The sequence below is a fragment of the Nannochloropsis gaditana genome (genome assembly GCF_000240725.1).
Source record: "Nannochloropsis gaditana CCMP526 unplaced genomic scaffold scaffold401, whole genome shotgun sequence".
Taxonomy (NCBI): Eukaryota; class Eustigmatophyceae; order Eustigmatales; family Monodopsidaceae; genus Microchloropsis; species Microchloropsis gaditana.
In genome coordinates, this window is record NW_005803552.1 from 1 (window position 1) to 26,490 (window position 26,490).

Genomic DNA, 26,490 nt, shown 5'->3' on the forward strand with positions numbered 1-26,490 from the left:
CAGCTTGTCTGCCTTGTGTACTAGCATTGTGATGCAATTTGATTGTGGTTTGACTACTTGTGCCATGAACTGTATACACCACGACTTGTCTTCTTCTCCCCCGCAAGCAGCATTGCAAGTATGTCTGCCTGCCACTCTGAAAAGGAATCCCATATTCATTCGTTGTCTTCTCTGGTTATGAGCAAAGAATTGGATGAAGCACGCAGGAACAAAAGAATGGTATCTTTCAGCGATACGCAATGGTTCCCTCAATATGAGTAAAGGTTTGTTGACTTCGTTGCCATTGTGTGACTCGTTGCTGATTGTTTGCTTTTTCCTAGTTCCATTTTAAGGTCGGATGACGCACAGTGTTCCATTCAAGTCTCAATCACGACACAGTGAATCACGTCCTAAAAAAAATGTTATTGACAGGCGGAAACTCACAATATTGTATCCTAGTAGGACAATGCTTTTCGTGAAATTAAAGAGGTATCTCGTATTCAACGCTTTTCGAAATCATAGCTCCACCTTATGGTAGCTATTCCGCTCCAACTACGCTGTGCATTAATGTAACAAAGAGTTTAAGAAGGAAATCAGACTCAGAATTTCTAGCAAAAGCGCAACTTGCCCTCAAATCATAGACCAAGTTGACGCCGAGAAGCGTTTCCCGTCGGGTACTCCCTGTTGCATGAGCTTAAGCTCGGATGATGTACTCTGCGTTGCTGTGGTTGACCCTTCACAGCCCACTCAACGGTGATGATCATCAAGCAACAAAAGACTTCCTGTTCTGAACTTCTAAAAGTTGGAACTAATATGAAACACAAGCTAATCCATTTCAATAACACACAGTCGTAACGTCTAAAAAATAAGACGACGGTGCGTCAGATCTATCGGATATCCTGGAAGGTCTTCTGTAAGCGATGGTCCGTTTGGCGACGAAACTCCGAACAGGAGCTTGTTGTCTCGTGCATACTTGTAATCTAATTCTGCATCTGGCATTCCATTGTAAAAAGATCTTTTCCTTCTCGTATGTGAAGGGTAGTCGATATATGAACGAGCCTAACTTGGATGCTGTGCGCGTGAGATCTGACAAAAAATTAGCGGCTCGGATCTGCCTCAAGCAAAGCGTCGCGGGCGAGATGTACATTTCTAAATCGCACTCCTGTTATGGCTTCGTCAGAAATAGAGTACTTTACAGGGACAGGGATTTTTTTCTCCCAGAGCTAGTATGAAGTCATGCACAACCGAAATGTCGTTGTCGTCGCGTTGCTTAGGTAAATGTATTTGTAGGTCGGCATATAGCACCTCACATGCTTCACTGCCACGCTCATATGCTTGCAGGAGCCTTCACGTTTTCTCAGCGATGCCATTCCATCACAGGTTTAGCCACATTGACTCACATTAACTTGTCGCTTACACGAACACAAATAGGCATAATTGCATTGTGCGGGAGTAAACCGTTCTCGATCTACCCCATTTCGGACGGGCCTGGCTCGCATATAGCTGTTGACTACCATAAACTTGCCTACTCACTTGCCTGTCCTCACTCGGATGATCATAGCGGACCACGCTACGCCTGCATCTTTGTAGCTTCTTTGCTCGACAATGAACCCTCCACCGCCTCCGAACGAACCTGCTGGACAAGAGCGCCAGGGTTGGAACGCTGGTGCGTCTGCTGAAGGCGCTCCAATCTCCTCATCTGCCTCTCCCGCTTTGCCCGTGACCACCAATCCTTTTTCAGCTTCAGCTGGTAGTACGCCGCCTGTCTATCCGGTGTCAGGGCAATCCCAGCAGCCACCTAGCGATGTCTCGAAGCCTACAGAGCTCAGTAACTCTAATGTCATAAATTCTGCAAGACCGTCAATATGGGAGGTGCAGGCAGAGCGACTGAAAGCGGGTAAGCAAGTTGCCAGGGACGATGTAATCAGAATTTGTACGGACGATTTCGACCATTATATCATCATTCGGTGACAGGTGGGATTACTTCAGAAGACCAAGTCGCGATTTTGTGTGAACTGAGGGACCGGGTCATTGAGACTGCACTTGCGACGACAGGTAGGTCCTAAGAAGGAAACCTCCGAACCATGTTAGAGGAAAGACAATGGAACGAGGCTTCTTTAAATATCCTATCATCTTCCATTCTGAATGACGGGAATATTTCATGCGTACACTATACTTATCTTATCCTTACTCCAGTGGTGGAATATCCAGCTTTTCTGGAACACTTGCTCCCCGTCTTTGAATTGGTGCTTCAAACCGTGCCCGTTCAAAGCCTTGAAAATATGCAACACAAAATACGGTACGTCCCAGGTACCTTTTAAACTCCTCGTCGCCACTCTATCCGCTTCTGACAAATATGTGCCTCTAAGTTCGTTGCTTTATTTCATATTCTTCCCGCCTTACTTCCTCCGCGACTCGACCGCGATTCTTCGTGTTTGCCTCTCGTTCCCGACCTTCTGAAAATCTTTACTCCGCACCCTGATTTTGTGGTTCTCCACGCAGGCACTCAATTATTGACATGCTTGAACGCTTGCTTCCTTCGGAGACCCTGAAACCCTACAAGGACCGTCTTCTTACCCTGGCCCTCGAGATTGTCCGGAAGGACAACGAAGAGAATGCGGTGCTCGGTGCCAAGGTAACGCCTGTCCTCCACTGTCGTATGTAGATCAGGGCATCAGCAGGTTTAGCAGCATTTCTCATACCTTGTATGCCACTGCCAGATTCTTTCCAACCTTTTCAAAGCCTACCGAGGGAAACTTGAGAACCACGTCGAGCCTTGTTTCCTTCTGGTCATGGACATGTATCGGGTAAGTGACATGACTGAAGGGGGAAATGATGACAAAAGTAAGGAGGCTTGCATGGACCATCTGATTTTCACCCTCTTACACAATATAGCTCCTCCCTGAAGCCGTCACCGAGGCTTTCGCCCCTTCTTCTGCCTCGGCCCTGGAGGAGCAACAAGAGGAGGAGGAAAGCACCAGGGGTATGGCAGCGGCCTCTCCTACCTTGGACAGGCTCTCATCGGAAGGAAGCGCGCCTGGACACGGTAGTGGGCAATCAGATCGACGCAAGGGACCATTGCCGCTGGGAATGAAAAGCTTCAAGGTAAAGATGCTGGCAGGGAAGAGGGAAGTAAGATTTTGTAAGCGAATTGCCTCTGATGCCTCGTCTTGGTGTCTCAAAAGTTCACCCCTTTCATCGCTTCTATTCCCTGCCTCTTTATTCCTCTTCTCATTATTTCCACCTCCTTCCAGGTCCTGGTCGAGTGTCCGTTTTTGATAATGGTGCTGTCTTCCTACTACCCCTCAGTCCAACAACATCCGTGGGTGGCGGATTTGATTGGACTGGCTATCAAGGGATTAGAGCTTCGACCTCCTGAGAAGGTATGTGCGCGGGGGATGGATCTAATGGAAGTAGAGAGGTATGTGGGTGGGGGGGAAACGAGTACGCTGGCGTTCCGTTAGGAAGGGCAGAATCGAGAGGCGAATTTGATTTTTCTTCCAGTTTAACATTTCATATCTTCCTCAGGCGGCGTTGAAGCAACGAGTGCTCTTCCGGGAGTTCCTGGCTCTGCAGATCAAGACCGTCAATTTCCTGTCTTGGAATCGGCAGCATGTAAGCCTTTTTCCTTCTTGTTCTTCCCTCTGTCATCGTAGCATCGACGTCGCATTTTTGTCATCTCTCCTCCCCCCGCTCACTCGCTATTGCCATTCTTGTGACGTACTTTTCTTTCACCCTGAAATTTCGCAGGCCAAGCTGCTGGTTCCCTATCAGGACACTATGATTGCCTCCGCCGTCTGGCTCTTGCAGAACTGCCCCGGAGAATTCGCGAGCAACCGCAAGGTACACTCTCTTTACTGGATTCTGTCCATTTTCTCTTGTGTCGTTTGGCTTTGTGTATTCCTCATCAACCTTTTTTTTATAGGAACTCCTGACCGCCATGCGCTACATGATTCAAAGCGAAATGCGCGAGGGTTTCCTTGTTCATGGTAAGGTCTTCACAGTCTTGTTCATTCATCAGCCCCGATGGCCCCTAAATCGTGACGCTCCCTCCGTTTATCGACTCACATGCGCCATCAGTTGATGTCCTACTGGACGAAGCAACTCTGGAAGGGATCCCTCCATCGTCCTTAACCAGCTCGTCTTCCACTTCCTCCGCCGGCCGGCCTCACGATGCACTCCGCACCTCCTCCCTCAATATGCTGAGTGAACTGGTCTCACCCTTGCGTGAAAAGCTGTCGACGCAACAGGTGAGATTACGCGGATCAAGGAAGATGTTAAGTATTTTCATCCACGTCTCACGAAATGTTGACTTGACTTTGCTGAGCACATGCCGTCACCCTGCCCTATATATTTCTCTCAGCTTTCGGCCGTGGTCTACCTGTTCTCCAAGCATGTGCACGACCCCACGCTTCCCCTTGCGACTCAGACGCTTGCTGTACGCGTGCTTTTGCATCTAGTCGACAGCATTTGTCGAAATGCTTCGAGTGAGGAAGGGTTACAGCAGGTAGGACTTATTGGCTTTCAGCTCTTTGTTTATGTCTCGTGCCAGATATCGTACAAAAGGGAAGATAAAACTAGCAAGGGCCGTGTGAGAGGAGACTGCGCTATGAAGATAAATACCTTACTCGTCTTTTCTTCTCTAGGGCCGTCGTCTTCTGGTCTGGATCTTGCAAACCTTGGTGGAGAAATTTGGATCGCTGCGTACCTACCTTCCTAAGCTCGGTAAGACGACGTTTTTCTGTTGGGAAATGTCCATCTCACCAAGTATTGTCTTCCCCCATTTCTTATGTATTTTGTTGGCTCCACGTACGTCATATTCCTCGCTACATCTTCTCATGCTACAGAGGCGCAGGAACGAGTAAAGGCTATGGAACAAGAAGTTCACGATCAGGGGGCTTTGCGACAGCTTCCGTCTCCCTCTCCGGCGTCCTCTGCATCCTCTCCCTTTCATCGTCCCTTCTCCTCTCCCGTGCCGTATACAGCTGGTAATCTATCCACGCCTGTGACAGCCGCAGCACCGAGCATGAGTGCCAACCCGGGGTCTATAGCGTTTCGTAAACCCAATCCCGCAGTCATCGAGCGGGTTGAGCGGTAGGTGGATATGCCAGATCCTGTTGAAAATAATTTTCAGTTGCTCACGTATTGACTCGTGCTTTCTCCTTCTCTAATATTATTGTGCGAAAAATCCTATTTCTGCGTTTTAAAGCGTGGAAATGAACGAAAATCTACGGGCCGGAAAGGACTTGATTAAAACGATGATGGTTGGTTTAAAAACCGTGATATGGTGCCTCTTGAATCCCCAGCAGGTAAGCTGTCGTCTTGGATTAGCATAGATCGTCCTATTTCACCGAAAATCACTTTTTGATCGTCGTTGTTTGGTTTATTGGTGGCTTTTCTGTATATATATCAGGCAACCGCACGTGCCCAAGGTCAGCCTGCTCCTGTTGGACTTCAAGCGCGTAAGTCCCTCATTTTCCCTTTTAACATTCCTTTTACTCAATACGATGATGCTTCACATTGTTCCTCTGTCCGTAGGGGTTGCATTTGGGCCCATGGCTTCTTTTAACCAAAATATGCGCCTTAAATCTTCTCATTTCTCATTTTTCCTTTTTTTGAAAAGCGTCGCCACCCTTGCCCGCTGAGGAGACAGCCCTTCTCGTCAATTTCTTCGAATGGGCGCTCCTTTGTCTCCGCATCTACAGCAAAGCCACAGGCTCCACTGGGCCTGAAGCGAAGGAAATATTTGAGCTCTTTGTGGGGGCGTTACTGGTATGTTCACATTGTCGGTCAGGTTTTATTTGCCATAAGCAGTACTTTGATTTTCACGGACAATTTTCCTCCTTATCTTCTCGGAACACTTAATTTCTTTTACCTCCATCGATGATCAATTTTTTATTACATTCTTTACACATGGGATTTATTTTATTTACATTCTCATGTTAATGTGGGAGGTGATGCAACTTGTCCCATCGTCAATCAAGAGTATTCCTTATCCCTCCGCTCTTCTAATTTTTAGGTGATGGAGGCTCCCACTTTGCGAGAAGTCATGGGTCGCAATCTTGAGCTTTATTTTAATGTCGTGTTGCAGGTAGGTTGAAGGCAAAGCGAGGGGATGATCATTTCGCCAATTTTTGACAGTTGGACGCTTCCTTTACATGGAAACAGGACTTCCATTTCCTGGCGATCGCGCAACAGCTTGTGTCATCAAACAATGCCGGTATATACCTGTGTATCTTGGTGCTTCCCTCTCCTTATTTTTTTTCCCCCTGAAATATACCGCTCACTTTCTGCCATGTCTGGCCTCTCATTATTTTCAATACATAGCCGTATCCGCGTCCGTAGCCGACATGCTGGTACATTTTTTCCTCGCTCACATCGAATTGCTGTCCGGAGAAGACGACGGCTCGTGCCGTCCCATTCTTGTGTTCCTTCCGCCTTCCTTCACTCCGGATAACCCGTCTTCTGCATCACCGACTTCATCTCATGCTTCTACGGTGGCATCTACTCTTTTCCGCATGTTCTCTGTCGCCCTTCATTCCATCGCAAAATTTTCCGATAACGAGATAATCCTTCGCCCTCATTTGAAGCGACTTGTCCTGCTCTGCCAGCGAAATGCTTTATGGTACGAATTGTCCATTACACGTCTTTTCGCTGGATTCACGTTGCACGACTTAATTGTTTTTGAAAGTACTGATCAAGGCCAAAACGTTATTCGCATATACTCATAACAGTTATATTTTTTCTCTTCTTTTCTCACCTTTTTAATACAGCTGCCGACATCCTTCTCAGTACCTAAGTGTCCTTCGAGTCCTCTTCCGGATCATCTCAGGCGGGAAATTGGATGCGCTGATGCGAGAGATGTTCCCTTTGCTTCCTCATCTGTTGTTCGGTATGTAGCTAGCTATTGTAGTCTCATACTTTCTGCAAATGGTATCTATGCCCTTTAATGGGAAAGATTGGGCGTTGCAGCTTTGATCGCCTCCATTTCTCATTAATTTAATCTCGCAAAATTTATTCTCGTCCTTCAGGATTTTACAAACTTCATGAGCGCACGGAAGACGACACCGACGATCACGTGCGGGATCTGCTAGTAGAGCTTTCTCTTACCGTCCCTGCGCGCTTATCCTCAATGGTGCCTTTCGTAGCGCTTCTGATGCGAATGATTGTACAGGTTGAATGGGGGCCAGGGCGGTGCTTGGAGATGTTGGAAGGAAGATGGCATCAAACATGTACCATTTCGGCTTTGTGATGTTCCTTCAAGAATATGACTCTCTTCTGTGCGTGATGTAAATATGATTTTCCTCAATGTATCAATACCATACCTCGTATACTGATCTGCAGGCACTTCGTAGCAAGCCAGAATTGGCACACATCGGATTGCGCACATTGGAATTCTGGGTTGATAATTTGAACGTGGTAAGGCTAACAAGGCGAAATGATGGAGATGGCAGTACTTCTGACAGTCAAAATCGTCCTTCAGCATGCTTCTAGGTTTTTATCGGTTTCCGAAGCCGAATATGATAACTATAATTCTTAATCAATTTTCAACTCCACCGCTCCTTTTCCTTCCATTTTCCTCTAACAGGACTACCTGTGGCACATTCTTTCTCAACAGCCCACGATATTAAGCGACCTCTTCGCTGCCCTTTGCGAGCACTTGCGTCCTCAGCCGTATCCCTACGGGCACTTGGCAGCTCGACTTCTTGGTACGCTTCTCTGACGTTTTTATTAGATATGTAAGGTTTTCACGTCTCTGTTTATTTTTTGTTCCCTAAGGAAAATTGGGAGGGAGAAATCGCAGCTTTTTGAAGGAGGCCCCGCCCCCTCTGCCATCTCTAAACATGCAGGTATGGAGTAGAATCAAAAGGGAGAAAGAAACGGTGTGGCATTATTATGGTATCTTACGCTCGTCATACATGTCGTCACTGTTAGAGCCATTTATTGTATTTTTCTCATCTTCGGGGGTTCCAAATCGCAGGTGAAAAAAGGCCGTGCTGGAATTGGAGGTGGAAAAGCAGGAATTGGGATGGGTGGAGGCCTTTTGGAAACGCAAAATGGAGAAGAAGGGCTGATTGTGCCCCCTTCTATATTTGATGTCTCCACTAATGAGGCCTCATTTGGAAATGAGGAGGACGGGCATGTGCAAGAAGTCCTCTTACCTGTATTGTTCGATTGGAATAAGAAGGAAGGGGAGAAGGAAGCTCCTCCTTTTGCTTTGCCTTTGGATAGATGTATTTGCACAATAACTTCTTTATTGGATCGTCTGCTCCTACCTTCGTCGCCGCCTAAGTTGAATTTCGATGAGGAATCAGAAACTCGGATTGCAAACGATATAGATGGTGGAAATGAGATGAGCCTCGTGTCAACCAACTTTTTGTCGTCAGATGTGCTACTGCAAAAACACAAAGATGCGGCATGGAAGGTTATTGTGGCATGTGTGGCAGCTCTAATTGTTGAAGACGGTGAGATAGGAGGACCAGAGCGGGAGACGAAGGGATGACACGACCAATCTTGACACAACTTTATTCTTACCTCTACACGACATAGCTCCAGAACTCGTTTTCCCGGATCCGGACGGTGCTGTGAAAGCAAAGAAGAGAACTGTGCAAGATCGCTTTGCAGAGCTGCTTCACAGCTCCTTGCCACCTCCTCCACTTTCTCGCCCTCCCTCATCCAACGCACCTTCCACTGAAGAAGGAAAGAAAGAAGACGGGACAGTTAATGATGGAAAGACGGTAGACACGTCACTTCTTTTCAGTACCATCAAGACTCGACGCTGCTTGGAAAAAGGAAATAAGCTGCTCAGGCAACTTTTAAGCGTGGTCGTGAGTGCTTGTGCGGATGTCCACTTGGGAGCCCAAGCGCGAAAGCTTGCGCGTGGTCTCGGTATCCACTTTCTTCTAGTGATGGCGACGCATACCGAGAAATTGAAAAAGGCAGTGGGAAATACCGAGAAGGATGGGAAAGAAGAGGATATGCAATTAGAAAATATGCCGGGCCAAGCGCCAGAGGAAACGAGTGCGGAGGTGAGAGCTTGTCGCTCAGCACAAACTTCATCAAATAGGAATCACATCGTCATAGCTTTGCTCATTTCCTCCTTTATCATAATCTGTTACAGTACGAGCTCGATCCTCTTGTCTCTGAAGCTTCGCTAAATCCTCTTGTATTGAAAGAGGTCATTTTATTAGCTCTGGTGGATGCTCGACCTGGTGTGCAGGTAAAGATGATGAACGCAACATGCATAGAATCATTGAGACAAGTTCTAAAGCAGCCTGACTTCTACCCGCGCCATCAAACCTCACAGGATGCCGCACTGTGGTTCCTCAACTCTCTCGCAGCTCCTTCGACCACGTTACCCGTGCACCGCCACTCTCTTAATCCTTTCTTCGACGACCTACTCTCTTCCACCCTCCGCTGCCTTTACCTTAAACGGGTTCGCTCCAAGCTGGGCGCAGCTAAGGGCGTGAAAATTTTGTGTGAAGCAATGGGTGCTGAGTGGACGCGGCGGCATGAGTTGCAGGTGGTCAAGGACTTGTTTTTCGTCCTCAAGGTAAGGTACATGGGAATATAAATCGATACATGTCTTTTTGATCTGGTCACTGTTAACTCATCTGACTATCTTTCAACCTATCAATCCCAGGATCAACCGTATGATGCTTCAGCTCCTGTGGTTGAAGACATCATTTCCGTTCTCCTCTCCCTCCTTACGCTTTGCCACACTCATGAAGAGGAGGAAGGGGAAGCAGAGAGGGGAAAAAAGATAAAAGAAAAAGAAGAGATGTTGCGGCGGATTGTAAACTTGGTTGTTCAAGACTTGGAGAATGGAAAGCCTGCCGTTCGCGTGGGTGTGAAGGTACGTTTGTAAAAAAGGAGTGGGAGGCAAGAGGACAAAAATAGGAGCTCATTTTTCCTTCGTTTTCTGTAGGTCGTGCTTGCGCATCTAGATGAGCTACATTCCAAATCAAGGAAGGTGGAGGGGAGCACGAATGAAATTATGACGGTTTATGAAATCCTGGTCGACGGGAAAGACGCTTTGCTAAAACGTCTTCTGGAAAAGAAGGTAGGTGCCCGAGAAACGAAGCCCAGGACAAAGCTGAATACTCTCGAGAACTATGAACGCCCGGGCCACATAGAGCTTTCAAATTATTCATGAGCTTTTCCTACATACGTCTCAATCAACAATCTTTTTCAATGGCGTAGGCGCATCATGTCAACACAAGCAAAATTGCACTCATCGACGCCTTGACATTCTGTCTACGGACCACACAAGAGCCTGTAGTGCCTTCCATGGCTATCGCACCTCCTCCTGCTCAAGCTCCTCCTCATGTAGGCGCGGCCGATAAAGAAAAGAAGGAGATCGAAAGCCCCATGCCTGCCGCTTCTACATCTGTCCAGAAAAAGAAACGGACGGACTTGCCAACCATGGTGCGAGAGGCTGCCGAAGCTTTGCAGAAGGAAAAGGAAGAGCAATTACGACGGTGCGTTTTGACTTACATAGGTGATATATCTGCTCAAGACTTACTCCTATGTTTCTCTTATATCCTTCTATATCAGGGAGGAAAAACGACTATTTGCTTATCCGATCGTGCAATTATCAACGGAGCTGATGAAGCATTTGGTTGATGGTACGTAGACTTGGTGGATTGGATTTTCTATATATATATATCGATGCATCGGGTATTAATTTAGAACGTTTCTCACAATTGTCACATCTTTACTTCAGTATTTGATTCCTCTTGTCGTGAAGATATCGGCGCTACTGGTGGTGGAAATGCTGTTTCAGGTCCGCAGGGAGGTACGTCATGACGGTGTAAGACTTATAGTGGAAGAGGTACTGCATAAAAAGGAGTCAATGCTTTTCACCCATCCACGAGTGCTCGGAGAGTCGGAAGACCCAGATATGTGACCATGTGAAATTTCAGACATGACGTTCGCTGTTGAAAAAGATGTGTTGAGCTGATCGAATTATAGGATGCAATCGATGCTTCATTAAGCTCTGAGAATTTTGTGTTACTTCTCTTGACGCGTTTCGATAATCTTACCATTGGCTTATGTACCAAAACCGCAGGTAATATTGCTGCGATGACAGACGATCGCGGCCGTGGCAGAGGAGGTGCTTACGACATAACTCCACGAAAATACTTGGAGGCGCAGAGCAAGTAGGTTAATGGAACTAGATTTCTAACAGAAACTCCTTCTATGACTTTGCTCATGTTTCCTGCGTTTCAATTATAGGATGTCGGAGCATGTCAATGACATGTTCATGGTAGGCGAGCTTCCCCATGTCATGCAACTCAGATTTTATACGCTTCGGTTGGTGGCAGCGACTTTCCGAAATAAGCACGAGATCGCCTTTTCTGAAGTATGTAATGTAAATAGTCCCTCCCTCTTTATCTCCAGTTTCCATTAGAAAAATACTTACCGTTGGCATCACATATTCAATTACAGGAATTCAAAGACTTCAGGCAGCGAGTGGTGGTTTTATGCTTCCGAACTATCATCATGCAGTGCGATCCCGTGGCAGACGTGGCTTTGGAGGTGTGTTACTTTTCAAAGCTGTGTTTTTACCAGTACACTTACTGTAACATGTGTGAATGTATCGTCAGGTAGTATCTATAGGATCCTCCACCTTGCTATCCACTTCCTTTTCCCCCATTTTTAGACTCTTACTCTGTTGACAAGCATAAACAAGAACTTGCCAAAAGAAACGCTTCACAATTGCCTTCGTCCAGTTCTCAAATCGGTTCAGGACTATCGTTTGCTGAGTGTCGCCAGCTTAGAGGTAGGGATTATATCTGGAAAAAACGGGTTTGGATGCGAAACGTTGACGACGAGCCCTGCCTTCAGTAAATTTAAATTGTTACCCTAACCTCTTTACTATCATCATTCCGTTCACTAGGGCCTTCTACGCATCCTAGCTTCCCTGTCAAACCTATCATCTCGCCTCTTTAATGTCAATTTTCCCGAAAAGCTTTTGGAACATTTGCAGGTGCAGTATTACATACACGCTTGCTTGTGTCAATATCTACTTAATGATCGAGAAAAAAAGGTGTTCCCTCACATTTGGATTAAATTGACATATCTATGTGAATACTTAAGCGAGATATGTACTGCTTGTCGTATCATCTTGGTTTTTACTACTCCTTAGAGCGTTCGGCTCAGTTGTTTTATGAACTTAAGTACTCGTTCATCGCTCCGACCAAAACGTTGTGGACATCACATATTTCCCTTCTCTTTTTTTCCGCCCTCACCTGTTCAGAATTGGACGGAGCCGGAGGATAAAATTCTAAGTGAAGTCCGTGTAGGCATAAACGGTGCTGAACGTCCACCTATATGGATGGAACCGGAAATTGCAGCCTCGATTCTTCATCTCTTCCATCTCATAGAGCCCGGACCAGTGTTTTGCGAAAAGGTAAACAACATAGATCGCTTTCGTGTTTCGTCTCTATTCTTTTGATCGCAAGAAAAACATAAGTCAAAGACAAAGAATCATTCATTTCGTTCACGTCCCGCACAGTTTCTGGCTCCTCTTGTGCAGGTGACCATCGCACTTCAAAATGTCCTCCCTAAGTACCGGTATAATTATCCGTCCGCTCCGGCCGAAAATGCCGCTGCCTATATTCAACGTGCCATGGCTATCGCTGCCGCTGCTCCTTTGCCCTTAACGACGGGAGCAGCAGCCACTGCAGCAGCGGTTGCAGCTGCACAAAAGAAGGAAGGTAATGAGAGCGTTGAAATGAATATTCCAGAGGAAGGCGAAGAAGGATTTGTTGCAGCCTCTCCCTTCGTAGTGCCCTTGGCAAAGTTTTTGAATCGCTTTGTTGCCGAACCGGACTGCTCAGATCAGGTAAAGTACCATGAAAAATAGTCATTATTACCTGCGCAGCTTATCTTCGGGATGCGTATTGCCGCTATGGATGTAAGCACTTTTTTAAGTTGACAGTATTTCTTCGTTTATTTCATCGTTCATTCCTAGGTGATCGCTTTTTTCTTAGAGCCTCGACAGCTTGCCTCCGCCCCGACGCTCCAGCTTCTCACAAATGTTCTTCAAACGCCAGATGCTGAAGACTTCCGTTCTTTATTTTTTAGTGCACCAGGTCTACACTCTCTTTTGACCATTGCTTTCGGTTTGGAGGGGGTACACTTGTATGGGGAAGTAACAAATGAAGGTCTACCCGAATGGCCATTGCTTAAACCGCAGAAAGACACGTGGACCGTGGAGAAGTTGAAGGAGGAAAGGAAGCAGCATGACACTGGTCTCCTCATCAATCATGGGCTCATCCTTTTATCTACACTTTTGCGCATGGAAGGAGACAAGGGCGATGCGGATACGGGTGGGCTGCTGGACACTGGGAGTACACCCGTCATGCAGGCTCTGAGGTACCTGTGGTCGCTCCACCGCACGTCTTCTCCGTCCTACTACGGAGCGCCTACAACACACCCTCCTTCTATACTCGATGTTGCCCATACACGGGCTCAGGCAGACCAGATCTTGATTTTGAAATGTCTACTGCAGTATTCAAAGACCCATCCGAAGGACTGTCAGGGGCTGGTGTCCTTGCTTGAGATTTTCACACGACCAACTTTTACGGGTACGAAAAAGAAGTGGTGGGACAGTTTACATGAATAGTCAGGATGAAGAATCACTCAGAATCAATCATTATCATCCTCTTTTCGTACAGACCTCACCTTTCTGCGCGATTTTTTCCGGAAGGACCTGGCATTGGACGCTTCGGCCGATACTAAGCGCTCCATTCTTTCTTCTTTCGTCTTCGAGATCATTCCTTCACCACATTACTCCTCGCAGCTCAAAATACTCACCCTGCGCCATCTCATCCTGCCTTTATTGGCAGCGACTTTCGAGAGTCCGGCGATCGCCAATGGTGAAGTCGTGGAGAGCGCGGTGATAGATGGCCTGATTCAACATGCTTTTCACCCCATCCATTTCGATGCTTCTCTCGGGGGGATGAAGGAGCATACATTCAAGGAGGGATCGCCTTTGCTCTATAGTAACGGGTTGCTTGTCGAGCTTCACAAGCTCGCCACGTTGCTGATTGAATACATGGGACGGTACGCCAGTAGATGGAGCAAGAAAGGGGCATGATTAGTCAGACCGTTTCAACATGCTCATGTACTTCTATACTCCTCCTTATCTGTATGTCTAGGGAATTCATGGGTCACAAGAAGGAAATGTTGAAATTCGCTTGGTCATTCCTGAAACGTGAGGACGACTCGCTGCTCCGTCATTGGGCCTACATTCACGTTTGTCGTCTTATTCAGGTACGGGGGTCTGCGAAATTGTTACCTTGAAGCGACGACCTCATGAACTGATCCACTCTATTATCTATTCTTAAATCGTAGGTTTACGAAATTCTGCCCCCCCTCATCCTACAAGTATACCTCTTTCTGCTGAAAGCCTACCAGCAAGATACGCGCGAGCTTGTTCGCACGGCTCTTGAGATTCTCGTCCCTGCGCTTCCTCGTCGGCTACCTCTACCTGACTATCAAAAGGCGGTGCGGTATACGAAACGGTAAGTTTTTAAAACACCTTCATTTGCATCAATCATTTCTTTCTCAGTCGACATCGCGCTTGCCTTGTCTGCATCGCAAACGCCCTTATCTTCGCCCTGACCCCTTCTGTTTTGCCCTCCTTTCTTTTGCAGTGCCCTTTTTGAGGATGGGCTTCACACTTTTCAAATGGCGCATCTCGCTCATGTTCTGGTCCAGCATCCTCCGCTCTTCTATCCTTACCGCTCGTCTTTTGTGCCTCCGCTGATCACGTGCGTGCAGAAGCTTTCCCAGCCCTCCGTAATAACCACCGATGTTCGGCAGCTTGGCGTAGCTCTTTCTGACCTTCTCATCGCCTGGGAAATACATCGACGAGAGCGTGTGGCCGCAGCAGTGGCAACATCGGGGGCAGGCGTAGCGACAGGAACAACTGTTACGAAGGGAGCCGGTGTAGGAGTGGGTAACAAGCGTCCTGCAAGCAGTGATATGGACGTCTCATCTCCCGTCGCGGAAGGTGCTGGGGGCGAGAGCAATAAACGTGGCAAAGCAGATAGCGGCTCACCCTTTTCTCCTGCGGTCTCTTCTCCAGCAGCAGCGCCTGTTCCGCCGTCTTCGACTACATCTGCGGGTTCGTCGTCCTCGGGTGTATCAACGACAACCACGAATCATGATGACGACAGTGTACCCGTCTTTGGTCACGTTACGCAGATGGAAGCTGTTTTGAACTTCCTTATCAAGAATGCTATTGCGACGGCGGATTCTCGCGATCCCCAGAGCGCTAGAGTCTCCGCCCGCTCTTTGCACTACATCGGCTCTGCCTTGTCACTCTGGGCGTGCCCTGAGCTTCGTCTTCCATACCTTGAACGCGTCCTCAGCTCAATGCCGGAGACGATTCAATCCACCTCAGCCCCCGCCTCATCTGGAGTGGTGCAACAGGGTGGCAAGGAAATCACTCCCCAAATCCTCATCTGCGTGCTTGACATCTTGCTCGCTGTGCTTGAACACGGTCCTCAACCTGCCCCTTTTGTCTCTCAAAATGTTGGCCGTGTCGCGCACTTTTTGGTACCATGCTTTAATGCTTGCTCTGGAGAGTCCGAGATTCGAAAGCGTCTCACTCGTGTTCTTGCTTTGATCACGAAGTGGTGGCCTCCACATGATCCATCCCCGGAATTTTTAGAGCCGGGAAGCGGTGGAGTACCGGGAGTCAGCTTTTACGTGCGGATGAAAACGATCATGGAGAAGAAGATCTATCAAGCGATAGAGACTGACAGTGCAGGAGGCAACAAAACTGGAGGCCTGGGTCCGCAGCAGCAACAGCAACAGCAACAGCAACACCAGCAGCAACAGAAGGACACGGGTCGCTGTTCCGCATTTCCCATCGTGCAGATTCTAGGCACCATTGTCAAACAAGCCTCGGCTTCAGCTGTAACCAAGATTTCCAGTGATGGTGGGATAGCCGAGAAAGGGAGCGGTACAATGGCGCCTTCTGCGGTCCCGAATATCAATCAAGCTGTCCTTGAACCGTACTGTTCTATGTTGCTCAAGCTTGCAACTCATCTCACGCGGCATCACACGGCAAATGCCCTCATGAATGCTCGGCCGGGGATAGCGCAGCTTCAGTTCATGGCAACACCAACAATGGCGATACTCGACGAAGCGCTCTCGATAGCCACATCTACCGCAACAACGGTTTCAACCGCTAGCAGTAGTGGAAATGCATCGCCTTCTTCCGGTGCTTCTTCGGTAATGAAGCCCCCGGATGAGGCCATTCAAACCCTGATCCGTTGTATTCAGCTCACCGGACGATGCATAGGTGCCAATCCGATGAAACTGGCGGACCAACGGAAAGCGCTTTTGGCTGTAATGGGTGCTTGCTTGGATAAGTCAGATTCTATACCGCTTCTTCTTGCCATCTACCATCTTGTCGCAGAATGGACCTTGGGATACTCTCTCCGCACTATTGTAGAACAAGAGGATAATGACAATAGGGCAGCGGATAAGGAGAAAGCGGAAGATGAAATATATGAGGTAGAGATTGATGTGAATTTGCGGGCAGTCCTACAGCAAAAGGAGAAAGCTGCGCTTCTGGCGAAAATGAGCTTGGCCCTGGAGCGGTCGCCAGAGGTGGTCTCTCAGCCCTTGCACGCCGTTCATCATCGGTTTGTCCTTCTGTTTCTCCAACAGCAGCAGCAGCAGACGCAGCCTAATGTTGCACCGGCGCCCTTGCGAACGGAGGTCGTTGATTCTGCAGGACTGACAGGAGCTAGTCCATCTGTAGCATCTGCAGCTCCGGCACCTGCCGACATGGATGTTGAGACAACAGCTGCCATAAAGACGCAGGGTGCCGCGTCGACCATCTCGCCCTCTCCTGTAACGGGTCAAAATGGAGAGGCAGGCGCCACCGAAATTTCCAGTACCTCGTTACCAGCCGCACCTGGTGCTCTCCCTGGTGCCACAGTCCATTTCTCTTCAGCTACTTCATCTGTTCCTGTTGCGCCTGCCAAGCTGTCCGCTGGCCCTGTTCCACCGTGGGTGACGCAGGCAACGGCGCGATCAGTCACCGCTGGGCTAATAACTGTCGATTATAGACTCCGAGAGCAATACACGAGGATGTTTTATGATCCTCAAATTGGAATGCAGGAAGGTGGAGTGAGTACACACCCTGGTGAGAGACTCACTCATCTTCTTTGCAAAGCTGAATGGGACGTCGTGGGTGGACGCTACTGGATTGTGGTCTTGGTAGATTTGTTGCTCAGAGCATTGTCCCCAAATAGTGCATCTCTGCAGCCTGTGAACCCGTCCCTGATTTTGGCAAGGCCTTGCCTAGCAGCTGCAGAAGGCGGCACACGGACGTCCTCCGACGTCGTCAGATTTTATCTTGAAACGCAAGGGGAGCTGAAGACCTCAAAGGAGGGTCTTGGGCCATCCATTATTGCCGCTCTTCGCCTGTTGTTGCATGCGGATCTGACAGTTGTGAGAGGATTGTGGATTCCATTGCTACGCAACGCCTGGAAAGCTCTGAAGCCCGTATCCTCCCCTCCATCGGCGACAAGTACCGACGCACCCTCTATGCCAGTGTCTCCTTCCACAGATTCTGGCACGCCAGATGAAAGTTTTAATGCCCTTCAAAACGATCTCGTGCCCGGTATGGTTTCTGTCCTGACTCGTGGCTCTCACAGGCAGGCCCTTGTGCTCCCTTCCTATCACCTTTCTCCGGTGCAACACCAGATAAATACCGTGCAGGGACTCCTTCACGGTTTTCTTTCCCTAACACCCATGCCCAACTTGCCACCCGATTTGTTGGGTGCCCTTGCAGTGAACTATAACGCGTGGACTACTGTCTTGCCTTTAATAGAACATCAAGTTACCTCTGTAACTGGGTCGGCGGAGAAACAGCCTTGGATACAGGTCTTATCGACTATCTACTACATGATGGGCGAGCACGACCTCCGGGCGGCGATGCGAAAAAGGTTTTGTGCCTTACCTGAAAGCAAGTATGCCTTGTCGTTGGAAATGTACGGAAAAGTGCTGGAGGCTCAGCAAGCCTTTTACGAGCTTATTCAGCGGGACGCTCTCGGAGGGCGTGGAGGAGGCGCAGGTGGAGGTGTTGGAGGGACGACAAGCTTTCGGGGCTTAGCACAGTTTGAGTTAGAGCTTTGGGAAGAAAGGTGGATAGAATGCAGCAAGCAACTTAGTCAATGGCCAACGCTGGGTGAATTTGCTGCTTCGACAAAGCATCCTGAGCTAGCCCTGGAGTGTGCATGGAAAAGTGCGGATTGGGAAAGTGTTCGATCGCTTCTACAAAGCAACCAACTGATCCTCCAGCAAGAAACTGGGAGCCCTGCGCATCGTGTGCATGAAGCGCGCCTGGCTGTGGCGGATGGAAGACCTCCTGTAGACATTGACCGGTCAATCGGACAAGCGTTCCAATTGGCTCTAAGCAAATGGCAGCTACTTCCTCGTGTCTACCAGGGCTGCCCATCGCACAAGCCTTTACTTCACGTCATGCATCAACTCCACGAAATCAAGGAATCTGTTACCATTATGGATGATGCGGCGATGAAACGGACTCCCGGCGTTGTTCGGGATGGAGGGAGTGGAGGAGGATTAGGAGGACCTTCGCCAGGCGCTGCCTCAGCTACGGCGACACACCTGCACAATTTGGTACGGTTTTGGCGGGATCGACTTCCGAATACATGGGATCCACTCAATGAGTGGGATGACGTTCTGTACTGGCGGCTGCAAGTGTTCCAAAAGGTTCAAGAGAGGAGGCTGGCAGCTGCTGGTGGAGACTTGGCTGCTGCTGCGGCCATGAATTCCTCGGGAGCAGGAATGGGACCTCCTGATCCCGCGCGGCTGGCGCCGGAATTTCAAGACACTGCCTGGACGATGGTGACCCTCGCCAAAGGTGCGCGGAAACAAGAATTGAATGACGTGGCCCTTAACGTACTCTGCCGCATCCCCATGGCCACCATGGCCGTGTCGGATGCATACGGCAAGCTCCGAGAGCAGGTAGTGATTTGTTACCACGCTCTGCGTGCGGTGGGGTCTCTGGGCTCCATGGCATCAGATTATCTTTCTGGAATTCTCCCTGCTGCTGTCTCGAATGCCGGCCTAGGCAGCGTTCCTTTGACGCCGTCCAAGCTGGGACAGGCGGGGTTGAACATTATCAACCACACGAATATCGAATACTTCGGAGATGAGCAGACGGCGGAACTCTTCCGCCTGAAAGGTCTCTTACTGGGTGCGGCGGACCTGCGAGCCGATGCGAATCAAGCTTTTAGCCACGCCGTGCAAGTGTGTGAAAAATATGGGAAGGCTTGGTTGGCCTGGGGACGGTATTCAGATGAAATGTTTGAGAAAGAAACGGCGCAACGGCTCTTAGCCTTGAATGCGATGGCATGCTACTTGGAGGCGATCCATCACAATGCATTAGAGGCCCGTTTGCTCTTGTCTCGGGTACTTCAAATGCTTCTGGTCGACGAAGAATCCGCAGCGCTTGTCCTGGATCGACACGGAAGAAGGCTGCCGGACTGGATATGGGTTCCCTGGATTCCTACACTTATCGCCTTCCTCACCCGCCCTGGCGCTCAAGTCGTGAAGGGCATTCTCAAGCAGGTGACCAACAGCTATCCACAGGCAGTGTACTGCACGATTCGCGCGTATTTTATCGAACGGCGGGACTTGCAAAGCTCTCTTTTACCGCCCTCCACCACGCAGTCAACGACCTCTGTCACATCTTCTGCACCAGCAGCAAGCACAAGAAGTGGCACACTTTCTTCCGCTGACGCTGGCGTGGCTAGCAATACTGAAAAAGCTGTGATTGCTCCTTCCATCGCCAATGGTGCCGCCACCACCGATGATCAGAAAGTTCCACAAAGCTCAACTGCTCTTGCAGGTCTACCACCGCAGCTCGCGGCATGTGTAGACTTAGCCACGGGAACCTTGACTCAGCCTGTGATCCTGCGCTATTCAAGTCAGCCAGGACCTTCTCTCGCAACACCTCAACAGCAGCCTGGAACATCTTTAGTCGCACAAACTGTAAAAGTGGAGGCGGGTCGTCCTGTGGCTGAAGTTCGTGGGGCGTTGGACAAGGGTGCCATTCTACTCAACTTGCCGCCACCTTCTGCGCCTGCTGCATCTGAATCAGCAGCTGGTGGGGGTGTGAGCGGAGGGGGAGGAGCGACCCCGGCTCCGATACAGGAGGTTGGTGCCTTCCAGCATGCGGAGGAAGTAGTAAATCAATTTCGCAAATCCCATCCCAGCTTGGCCCACGACATGGAATTAATGCTGGAAGAGATTATTGTGCGTTTTCGCCCCAAGCAAGAAGAAGAGCTGCTGGGTACATTACATACATTGCTGCGGCGATGTTTCCAGTCTATTTACATGCACTTGGACGATCCCATGCCTCATAGTCTTCGTGAAACTCTTCTGCGAGTTTCCAAGAAATTTTTTCGCTCCTCGGGTCCTTATCTACCTTCAACCAGTCCATCATCGCCTGTGCTGGCTGAAAATAGCGTCAGCGCAAAAAAGGCCGCTTTTGTCAAAACCTTTAAGGACGCATTTGAGAAAGACTTCATGCTTGTTCCCCCATTCGCCCCGGCACCGCCAGCAGAAGGTCATCCCGTGCCAGTAGAACCGATGTCGCTGCATAGAGTTATCTTGACTCTTCGAAAATGGAAACAACTCCTGCTCTACTGCATTTTGAAAGACCAGCATACGGCGGGAGGGACTTCACCTGTGGAGCAGCCTCTCGCCCTTTACCAGTGCAGTCCACACCTCGCCGCCATGCGCTACGAGATACCACCCTCCGTTCTCCGAACTTCGGCATTGTCGACTTTAGGTTCGAGTAGCAGCAGCGGAAGTGGAAGTGGGAGCTCGGCTGCTGAAGCTGCTATGAAAATGGGCCTGTCAGGAAGCTCTGCAGTGACGACGACACCGGTGGAGATTCCTGGACAATATGCGACCTGTCCCGGGCAACCATTCCCAGACATGCATGCAAAGCTCTTGGGATTTGATCCCAAGGTGGAGGTATTTTATCGGAATCACGCATTCCATCGTCGACTCTGTTTGTTAGGCAATGACGGACGGAAATACTACTTCGTGGCGCAAGGTGCTACTCCTTACACGACTCGTTCTGATGAACGCATGATGCAATTGTATTGGCTGCTAAATCGGCTGCTTGAAAAATCCAATATGGCTCAGCGCCGGTCTATCGCAGTGAGTATCCCTGTAGTAGTACCTATCACTCCACGGTTGCGTCTGATGGAAGACCATCGCTTATTCACCTCTTTGGGAGAGGTTTATGAGGCGGAACGTCATGCCAAAGGCCTGGACCCAGATGGTCCGGTGATGCTACGACGAGAGAGAGGCTCCGTCGCTATTTCATTGGCCAAGCAGGAGGTGGATGCCGAAGTTGCTGCAGAGCAAGCTCGACATACGATAGCTGTTCAAGAGGCGACAAATGCAGGGCTGCCCGTTCCACCGGCTCCGGTGGCTCAGTCGTCAGCTTATCAGACCAAGATTGAGAAATACTTGCGCCGGGAACGCTTGGCTGTGTTCCAAGAAGTGACGCGTCCTGGAGGACTCGTTTCGAAGCACATTCTTACGCAATTTGTGCATTCGACACTTGGCGGCGAACCTGAAGCTATCTGGTCGTGGAAGCATACCTTTGCCCAACAACTGGCTGTGTCGAGCCTTTTTTGCTTTGCTTTGAGTTGTGGAGAGCGCACACCAGGCCGCCTCATTTTCCATAAACTCAACGCTACAATCCAGTCAGCTGATTTGCGGCCCGGATACGGAATTCGAGGCTATCTAGAGAGCAATGAAGAAGTTCCTTTCCGCCTGTCTCCAAATCTGATGGCTGTCTTCTCCCCGTTTCTCGTCGATGGTGTCTTTGTCCCGACCATGGCGGCGGTCGCCCAGGCTATGACACAGAAGCGAGAATTTATTCAACCCTTTTTGCATCTAATGCTCAAGGACGACATTTTAGCGTGGAATATGTCAAAAGCGACGATGCCTCGCGAGGCCATGTTAGATCAGAAGAAGATGGAAAGTGTTCTTGCCGACCGTGTCAATCGTAATGTGCTAAAAGTCTTGGAGCGCCTTGTCGTTTGTGCTCCAGCTTTACCGTCCGAGAAGCACCCGTTTGTCTCCCCATTGCAGCATGGGGCAGGTACCGGTGGGATGAGCTCCGGCATGGCGACAATCGGTGCCGGAGGGGAAATGATAGACGCAAGGGCGACACTACTCGTGGAACGGGCGGCAAAGCACGAATATGTGGCGCAGATGGCCCCTACATGGCATCCGTGGCTCTAAATGAAGTAAAAAAGCTCTTTATTAATCCTGACACTCAAACGTACAGCGGAGGATTCGAGGCCGTGCGAACATATCCGGATTGATGCGCAACCCTTCCAACAAGCATACGGGTAACGCCCGACGTCTTGACCTGGAATCGCATTTATATGTGAAGAGATATTAAAAAGGAGTGCAGATGCTAGACCAAGATGATTTCAAGGCGAAACAAGTTTACAATAAATCAACATGTTCTGTTCAGATTCGCGTATAGAGCACACTACACACGGAGCAGCAATATTTGTGAGTGTTGCAGGCAGAATGACGAGGAGTCCTTTCTTTGGCGGCTCTAGCGCTGCTTTCAAATCGCTTTCCTCCGAGTATTTCTTTCCAAATCTCTCCTCTCATTCTGTACATACGCCTTTTGTTTGCACATTTTCTGGAAACAAGAATTCGTAGGAAATCATATCTTAGTCGGACATCGCATTTGCGTCCCCATTGCCCCCTGTCCCGGTTCCAGCAGAAGGCGAGGTAGCAGCAGCTTCTGTCACCCAATTTGATCACCACATCGTCGGTTCAATTTACATTTGTTGTGGGGGGGGAGGGTAGGGGGAAGAGACAGGTTTGTAATTGCCACATTATTTGAACGCTCAGCACGTCGTCTTCCAAATTTCTATTGCGTACCTGTACCTACGCGTCGCGGTCCTGATGTTGAGCTGATAGACTGGGAAGTGCTTACACTGTCGCCACTGTCGGTAAGAGGGGGGACTTCTCGCTGTCTCTCAAGACCTAAATGACGACCAGAAGCCACATGAGATTATGAAGCCGATATGTCCGCACTTAATGTTGCCTACTCTCGCACTGCTCAAGAACGCAATCCGATGCAATGTATACAAGACGTCCAATCTTCCCCGACACCATTAACATCACGACGAGGAGACAGAGAAAGAGACAGAAACATAAAACCCAGGCCTTACTCACCTCCGTGGCCATGGCGATTGGTATTCTGCATTTTGCTCCGGTAGACCGTGTGGTTATGACCCAGTCTGGGACACACGAGAGAAGTGGGGGGCAAATAAAGAATGAGAAAACAAAAGAACAAATCGAGGCAGAACGGGAGTCGATTCATGGCCATCGACAGGGCGAATGAATGTGTGTGCGCGATTCACTGTCCAAAGAGAGCCCACAAGAAACTTGACATGTTCAGGCTTCATAGACTTAGCATCCTTCCCGGCTTCTGCCCTTTCATCGTCCTGAACGCACCCAAAGAGCTCTCCCTTGAATTTCTCATCGCTGAGATTGTTGAGGCCATCGAAAGATACTGCGCAGAGACGGAAAAAGGTTTGAGCCGTCAGGAGGGAGTCACTGCCTGCTTGGTGCATGGGCCCCACGCGGGCCACTGAGAGCTCCTCGGCTGAGGGAAGGAGGGAGGAATCGAGCCACGTGCGAGATCATGAGTCGAATGAAGTGATGCAAGGTGAAGGGAAGGAATCCCTTGGTGGATATTCTACCACGGGACAGGAAGAGGAGGGACAAGGAGCAGATAATACAAGCGCGGGTGAGATGAGGGGTGGCGTGTACCGATTCTTTGCAAGCCGCCATGGAGCCCCTGGCAGGCCGTCATCAGATACTTGATGTCGTAAAAGCACGGGAAATAGGTACGCAGGAGGTCAAAAAACCTGGAGGGGGAAGCGAGGGGGGATCCGGGAAGTGAGTGAGGGCGAAGTGCGGGGCAGGGCAGGCGATGGGCTGCGTCAAGATGGCCCAAGCGCGCTGGAGGTGAGGAAAGCATGAGAGATAAAGCAAGGCTCCGACGCCGCCCAGCGTCTCAAAAAGCAAGGGAGGGTCCCACGCACCCGTTCTCGTCCGAGGGCAAGGCAGCGCAGGTCAAGACCTTGAGCAGGTATCCGAAATCATACCCGGAGTGGAACGAGATCCACCGCACCTCGTCCATCAGCACCAAGCCGCTGGTCATGAGGAGCTCGCCAAAGCGGAAGACATCGATACCGTGGGACTGTATGATTGCAGCGCAGCAAGGGGAAAGTCGGTCGAGAACAATTTACATCCTTTTCTCTCCCTCCCTCCTTCCTTCCCTTCGTCCCTCCCCCCCTCCCTCCGACTGATGCCCCCCCTCTTCCGCACCTCGTGCTTCGAGAAGTCGATCCCGCTCTGCTTAAGAAGCTCGATCGAGTCCTCCGCGTAGATGTCGTCGGATAGGGAGAAACGGAAGTTGAATTGCCAGGTAGGGCACTCAGGGGGGCTGTTGCCGTCCGAGTCGGCGAAGGAAAGTCCGAGCTGGATGATCTGAGGGGGAAAAGGGAGCAACCACCACCAGAAAAGGGATAAAGAAGGTCTAACTACAAGAGTTTGTCACAGAATGGCGAAGGATACAGCCTCAAAAGACAGGAGGGATTCGTGAGGAGGAGGGCCCGATGCAGACGACGGACCGCCTTGTAACCTTCCTAATTTTACTGCCTACTACGCCTCTCTCCCCATCCACCCTCCCTGTTCCCCACCTTCAGCAGGTCCACGTTGCACTTGAGCGTCTTGTACTGGTAGTCTGACGCCGATACGTCCCCCACCGGTCGCGCCACCACGCCCGGGAACTCGGTGTCCATCGCCACGTACGGGTATTGCTCCACCACCTACCGGGCACGGCATACATGAGTGGATTTCGATTCGCAATGAGCGGGCTTATACAAATTCATCAACATGTCTATCGTCCTACTTCCCAATCCTCCACCCTCCTTTATGCTCTGTTCTCTTCCCTCCGTCGGTCCTCCCTCCCTCCCTCCCTCCCTCCCCGCGCTCTCTACATACTTCGCGAACAGCCACCATCTCTTTGTCGAGGTTCTCCAGCCAAACCTCCCTTATCTCCATACGCTTCCCATCTTGCCCAGTATAAATGTGTCTGGTGGGTCCTACTCCCGGAATTTCGCCTGTGTGGATGGGGGCAAAGACGGATTCGTCAGAAAGGACCTGTCTGGCCTCCCAGGGCACGATACATGGGATACCCGCAAGTTGACGGGCTGCGAGGGAGATCGGAACTCACATACCTTTTTCTTCGGCGCTGCTTTGCGGGCCTCCATTCATGCCAAAGCGTTGTTGCGGCTTCCCCTTGTCCTCCCCCCCTTGTCCTCCCCCTTCCCCCCCGCCTTCCCTCCCTTGCGCCGCTTGGGATTGACCACCTCCTGTGTCTGATCCGGAGGGAGCTGGTGCCGGTGCAGGTGCCTGCTGCTCTTCGTTGGAAGAGGTGGCGCTGCTTGTCGGGCGCCGCGTGAGAAAAGAGGCTAGATGCTGAATGGTGCCTTGCTTCTTTGAGTATCAAAAAGAATTTCTATGGCTGCGACCCAGTCTCGTTTGAGTTTCCTGGGTCTTCCCGCTCTTTTCAAGGGCCTGTGAGCAGAGTGTGGGTGTTTTCAATGCATCATCGTGGATTTCGACGGCGATTTGTGAGTAATCCGCTCAGGATGAAAGGCGGCTGCGAGGCAATCAGTCCCGCGACAAAGCGGACAGTATGATAACATCTCTCTCCCCGGTTGATCCGAGGGCCCTGGGCCCCAAAACGGACTATACACGGTACATCTCAGCATTGTTTTCACCCGAGGTACCCACGCGCCTACATTGCGAAGGCATGCGACATTGGTCACGGGCGCGCGAACGCGGGACGTGGTGACCTCCCTGGCTTTTGCCTCCCGCCCTCTCGTCTTCTCCTGAAGGCGAGGAGAAGAAGAGAGGAGAAGTCCAAGAGCTCTCAAGCTCCTTGCAAGACGCCACGGCGGCCACTTTTCCGCCCAAATTTGAGGTGTGCATGGATGTGGGTAGCATTGAGGGTTTGGACCCGCCGCGCGGCGGTGTATTGGGGAAAGATGGGCTTTGATTCGCATCCTTTGACCTTGGTGGGGCCTCCGTTTCAAACGCCTTCCTCTTTAGCGACATGGAAAAGTGTTGTTCTATACCTTGGGGGACAAAGCCAAGCGCTCTCATTTGAAGGTTCTTACGGAGTCGACAAAGGTAAAATAGATTCCTATAAAGTGGCTGTAATCAGGTAATGCATGTTGCCGGACTTTCGTACGTTTGTGAGCTTGGTCTCCCATTCCCGTCATCTGATGACCCTGCGAGAAACCGCTCCACTCGTCGTGAGCCTACGGTCAATGCTATGCTAATGACCTTGAACTTGATGAATCTCTTTCCCCCCTACACGAC

The 26,490-nt window shown here is 49.9% G+C and overlaps 2 protein-coding genes across 2 annotated transcripts; one reads left to right on the forward strand and one right to left on the reverse strand.

The window, feature by feature from the left end:
- Positions 1 to 1,356: 1,356 nt before the first annotated feature.
- On the forward strand, positions 1,357 to 22,754 carry TRRAP (transformation/transcription domain-associated protein). Its single transcript, XM_005854743.1, has 43 exons — positions 1,357 to 1,876; positions 2,176 to 2,278; positions 2,482 to 2,614; positions 2,700 to 2,786; positions 2,875 to 3,084; positions 3,165 to 3,362; positions 3,508 to 3,594; positions 3,730 to 3,822; positions 3,905 to 3,968; positions 4,060 to 4,229; positions 4,343 to 4,486; positions 4,626 to 4,704; positions 4,827 to 5,073; positions 5,189 to 5,288; positions 5,393 to 5,441; positions 5,603 to 5,751; positions 5,999 to 6,070; positions 6,148 to 6,199; positions 6,307 to 6,604; positions 6,753 to 6,871; positions 7,011 to 7,153; positions 7,324 to 7,398; positions 7,568 to 7,688; positions 7,759 to 7,829; positions 9,254 to 9,532; positions 9,623 to 9,835; positions 9,908 to 10,042; positions 10,183 to 10,460; positions 10,537 to 10,607; positions 10,706 to 10,777; positions 11,051 to 11,141; positions 11,218 to 11,344; positions 11,431 to 11,520; positions 11,645 to 11,764; positions 11,882 to 11,971; positions 12,242 to 12,394; positions 12,500 to 12,829; positions 12,959 to 13,574; positions 13,665 to 14,052; positions 14,148 to 14,262; positions 14,344 to 14,513; positions 14,646 to 22,587; positions 22,735 to 22,754. Exons 1-42 carry the CDS (start codon positions 1,585 to 1,587, stop codon positions 22,306 to 22,308), a joined length of 14,157 nt encoding a protein of 4,718 aa, XP_005854805.1. The 5' UTR covers positions 1,357 to 1,584; the 3' UTR covers positions 22,309 to 22,587; positions 22,735 to 22,754.
- Positions 22,580 to 26,097, reverse strand: CNOT7_8 (CCR4-NOT transcription complex subunit 7/8; the record flags this gene model as incomplete). The annotated part of the gene is made up of 11 exons (XM_005854744.1): positions 22,580 to 22,828; positions 22,969 to 23,073; positions 23,266 to 23,330; positions 23,548 to 23,698; positions 23,866 to 23,963; positions 24,141 to 24,298; positions 24,427 to 24,588; positions 24,801 to 24,929; positions 25,105 to 25,223; positions 25,341 to 25,599; positions 25,861 to 26,097. 11 exons carry the CDS (start codon positions 26,095 to 26,097, stop codon positions 22,755 to 22,757), a joined length of 1,557 nt encoding a protein of 518 aa, XP_005854806.1. The 3' UTR covers positions 22,580 to 22,754.
- Between the last annotated feature and the right edge of the window lie 393 nt (positions 26,098 to 26,490).

Excerpts from the sequence above, each read along its gene's own strand:
- TRRAP (XM_005854743.1), top strand. The coding sequence starts at position 1,585 with ATGAACCCTCCACCGCCTCCGAACGAACCTGCTGGACAAGAGCGCCAG. Across the intron at positions 2,787-2,874 it reads TGGTCATGGACATGTATCGG|CTCCTCCCTGAAGCCGTCAC; the intron begins GTAAGTGACATG and ends TACACAATATAG. Across the intron at positions 4,487-4,625 it reads GTGAGGAAGGGTTACAGCAG|GGCCGTCGTCTTCTGGTCTG; the intron begins GTAGGACTTATT and ends TTTCTTCTCTAG.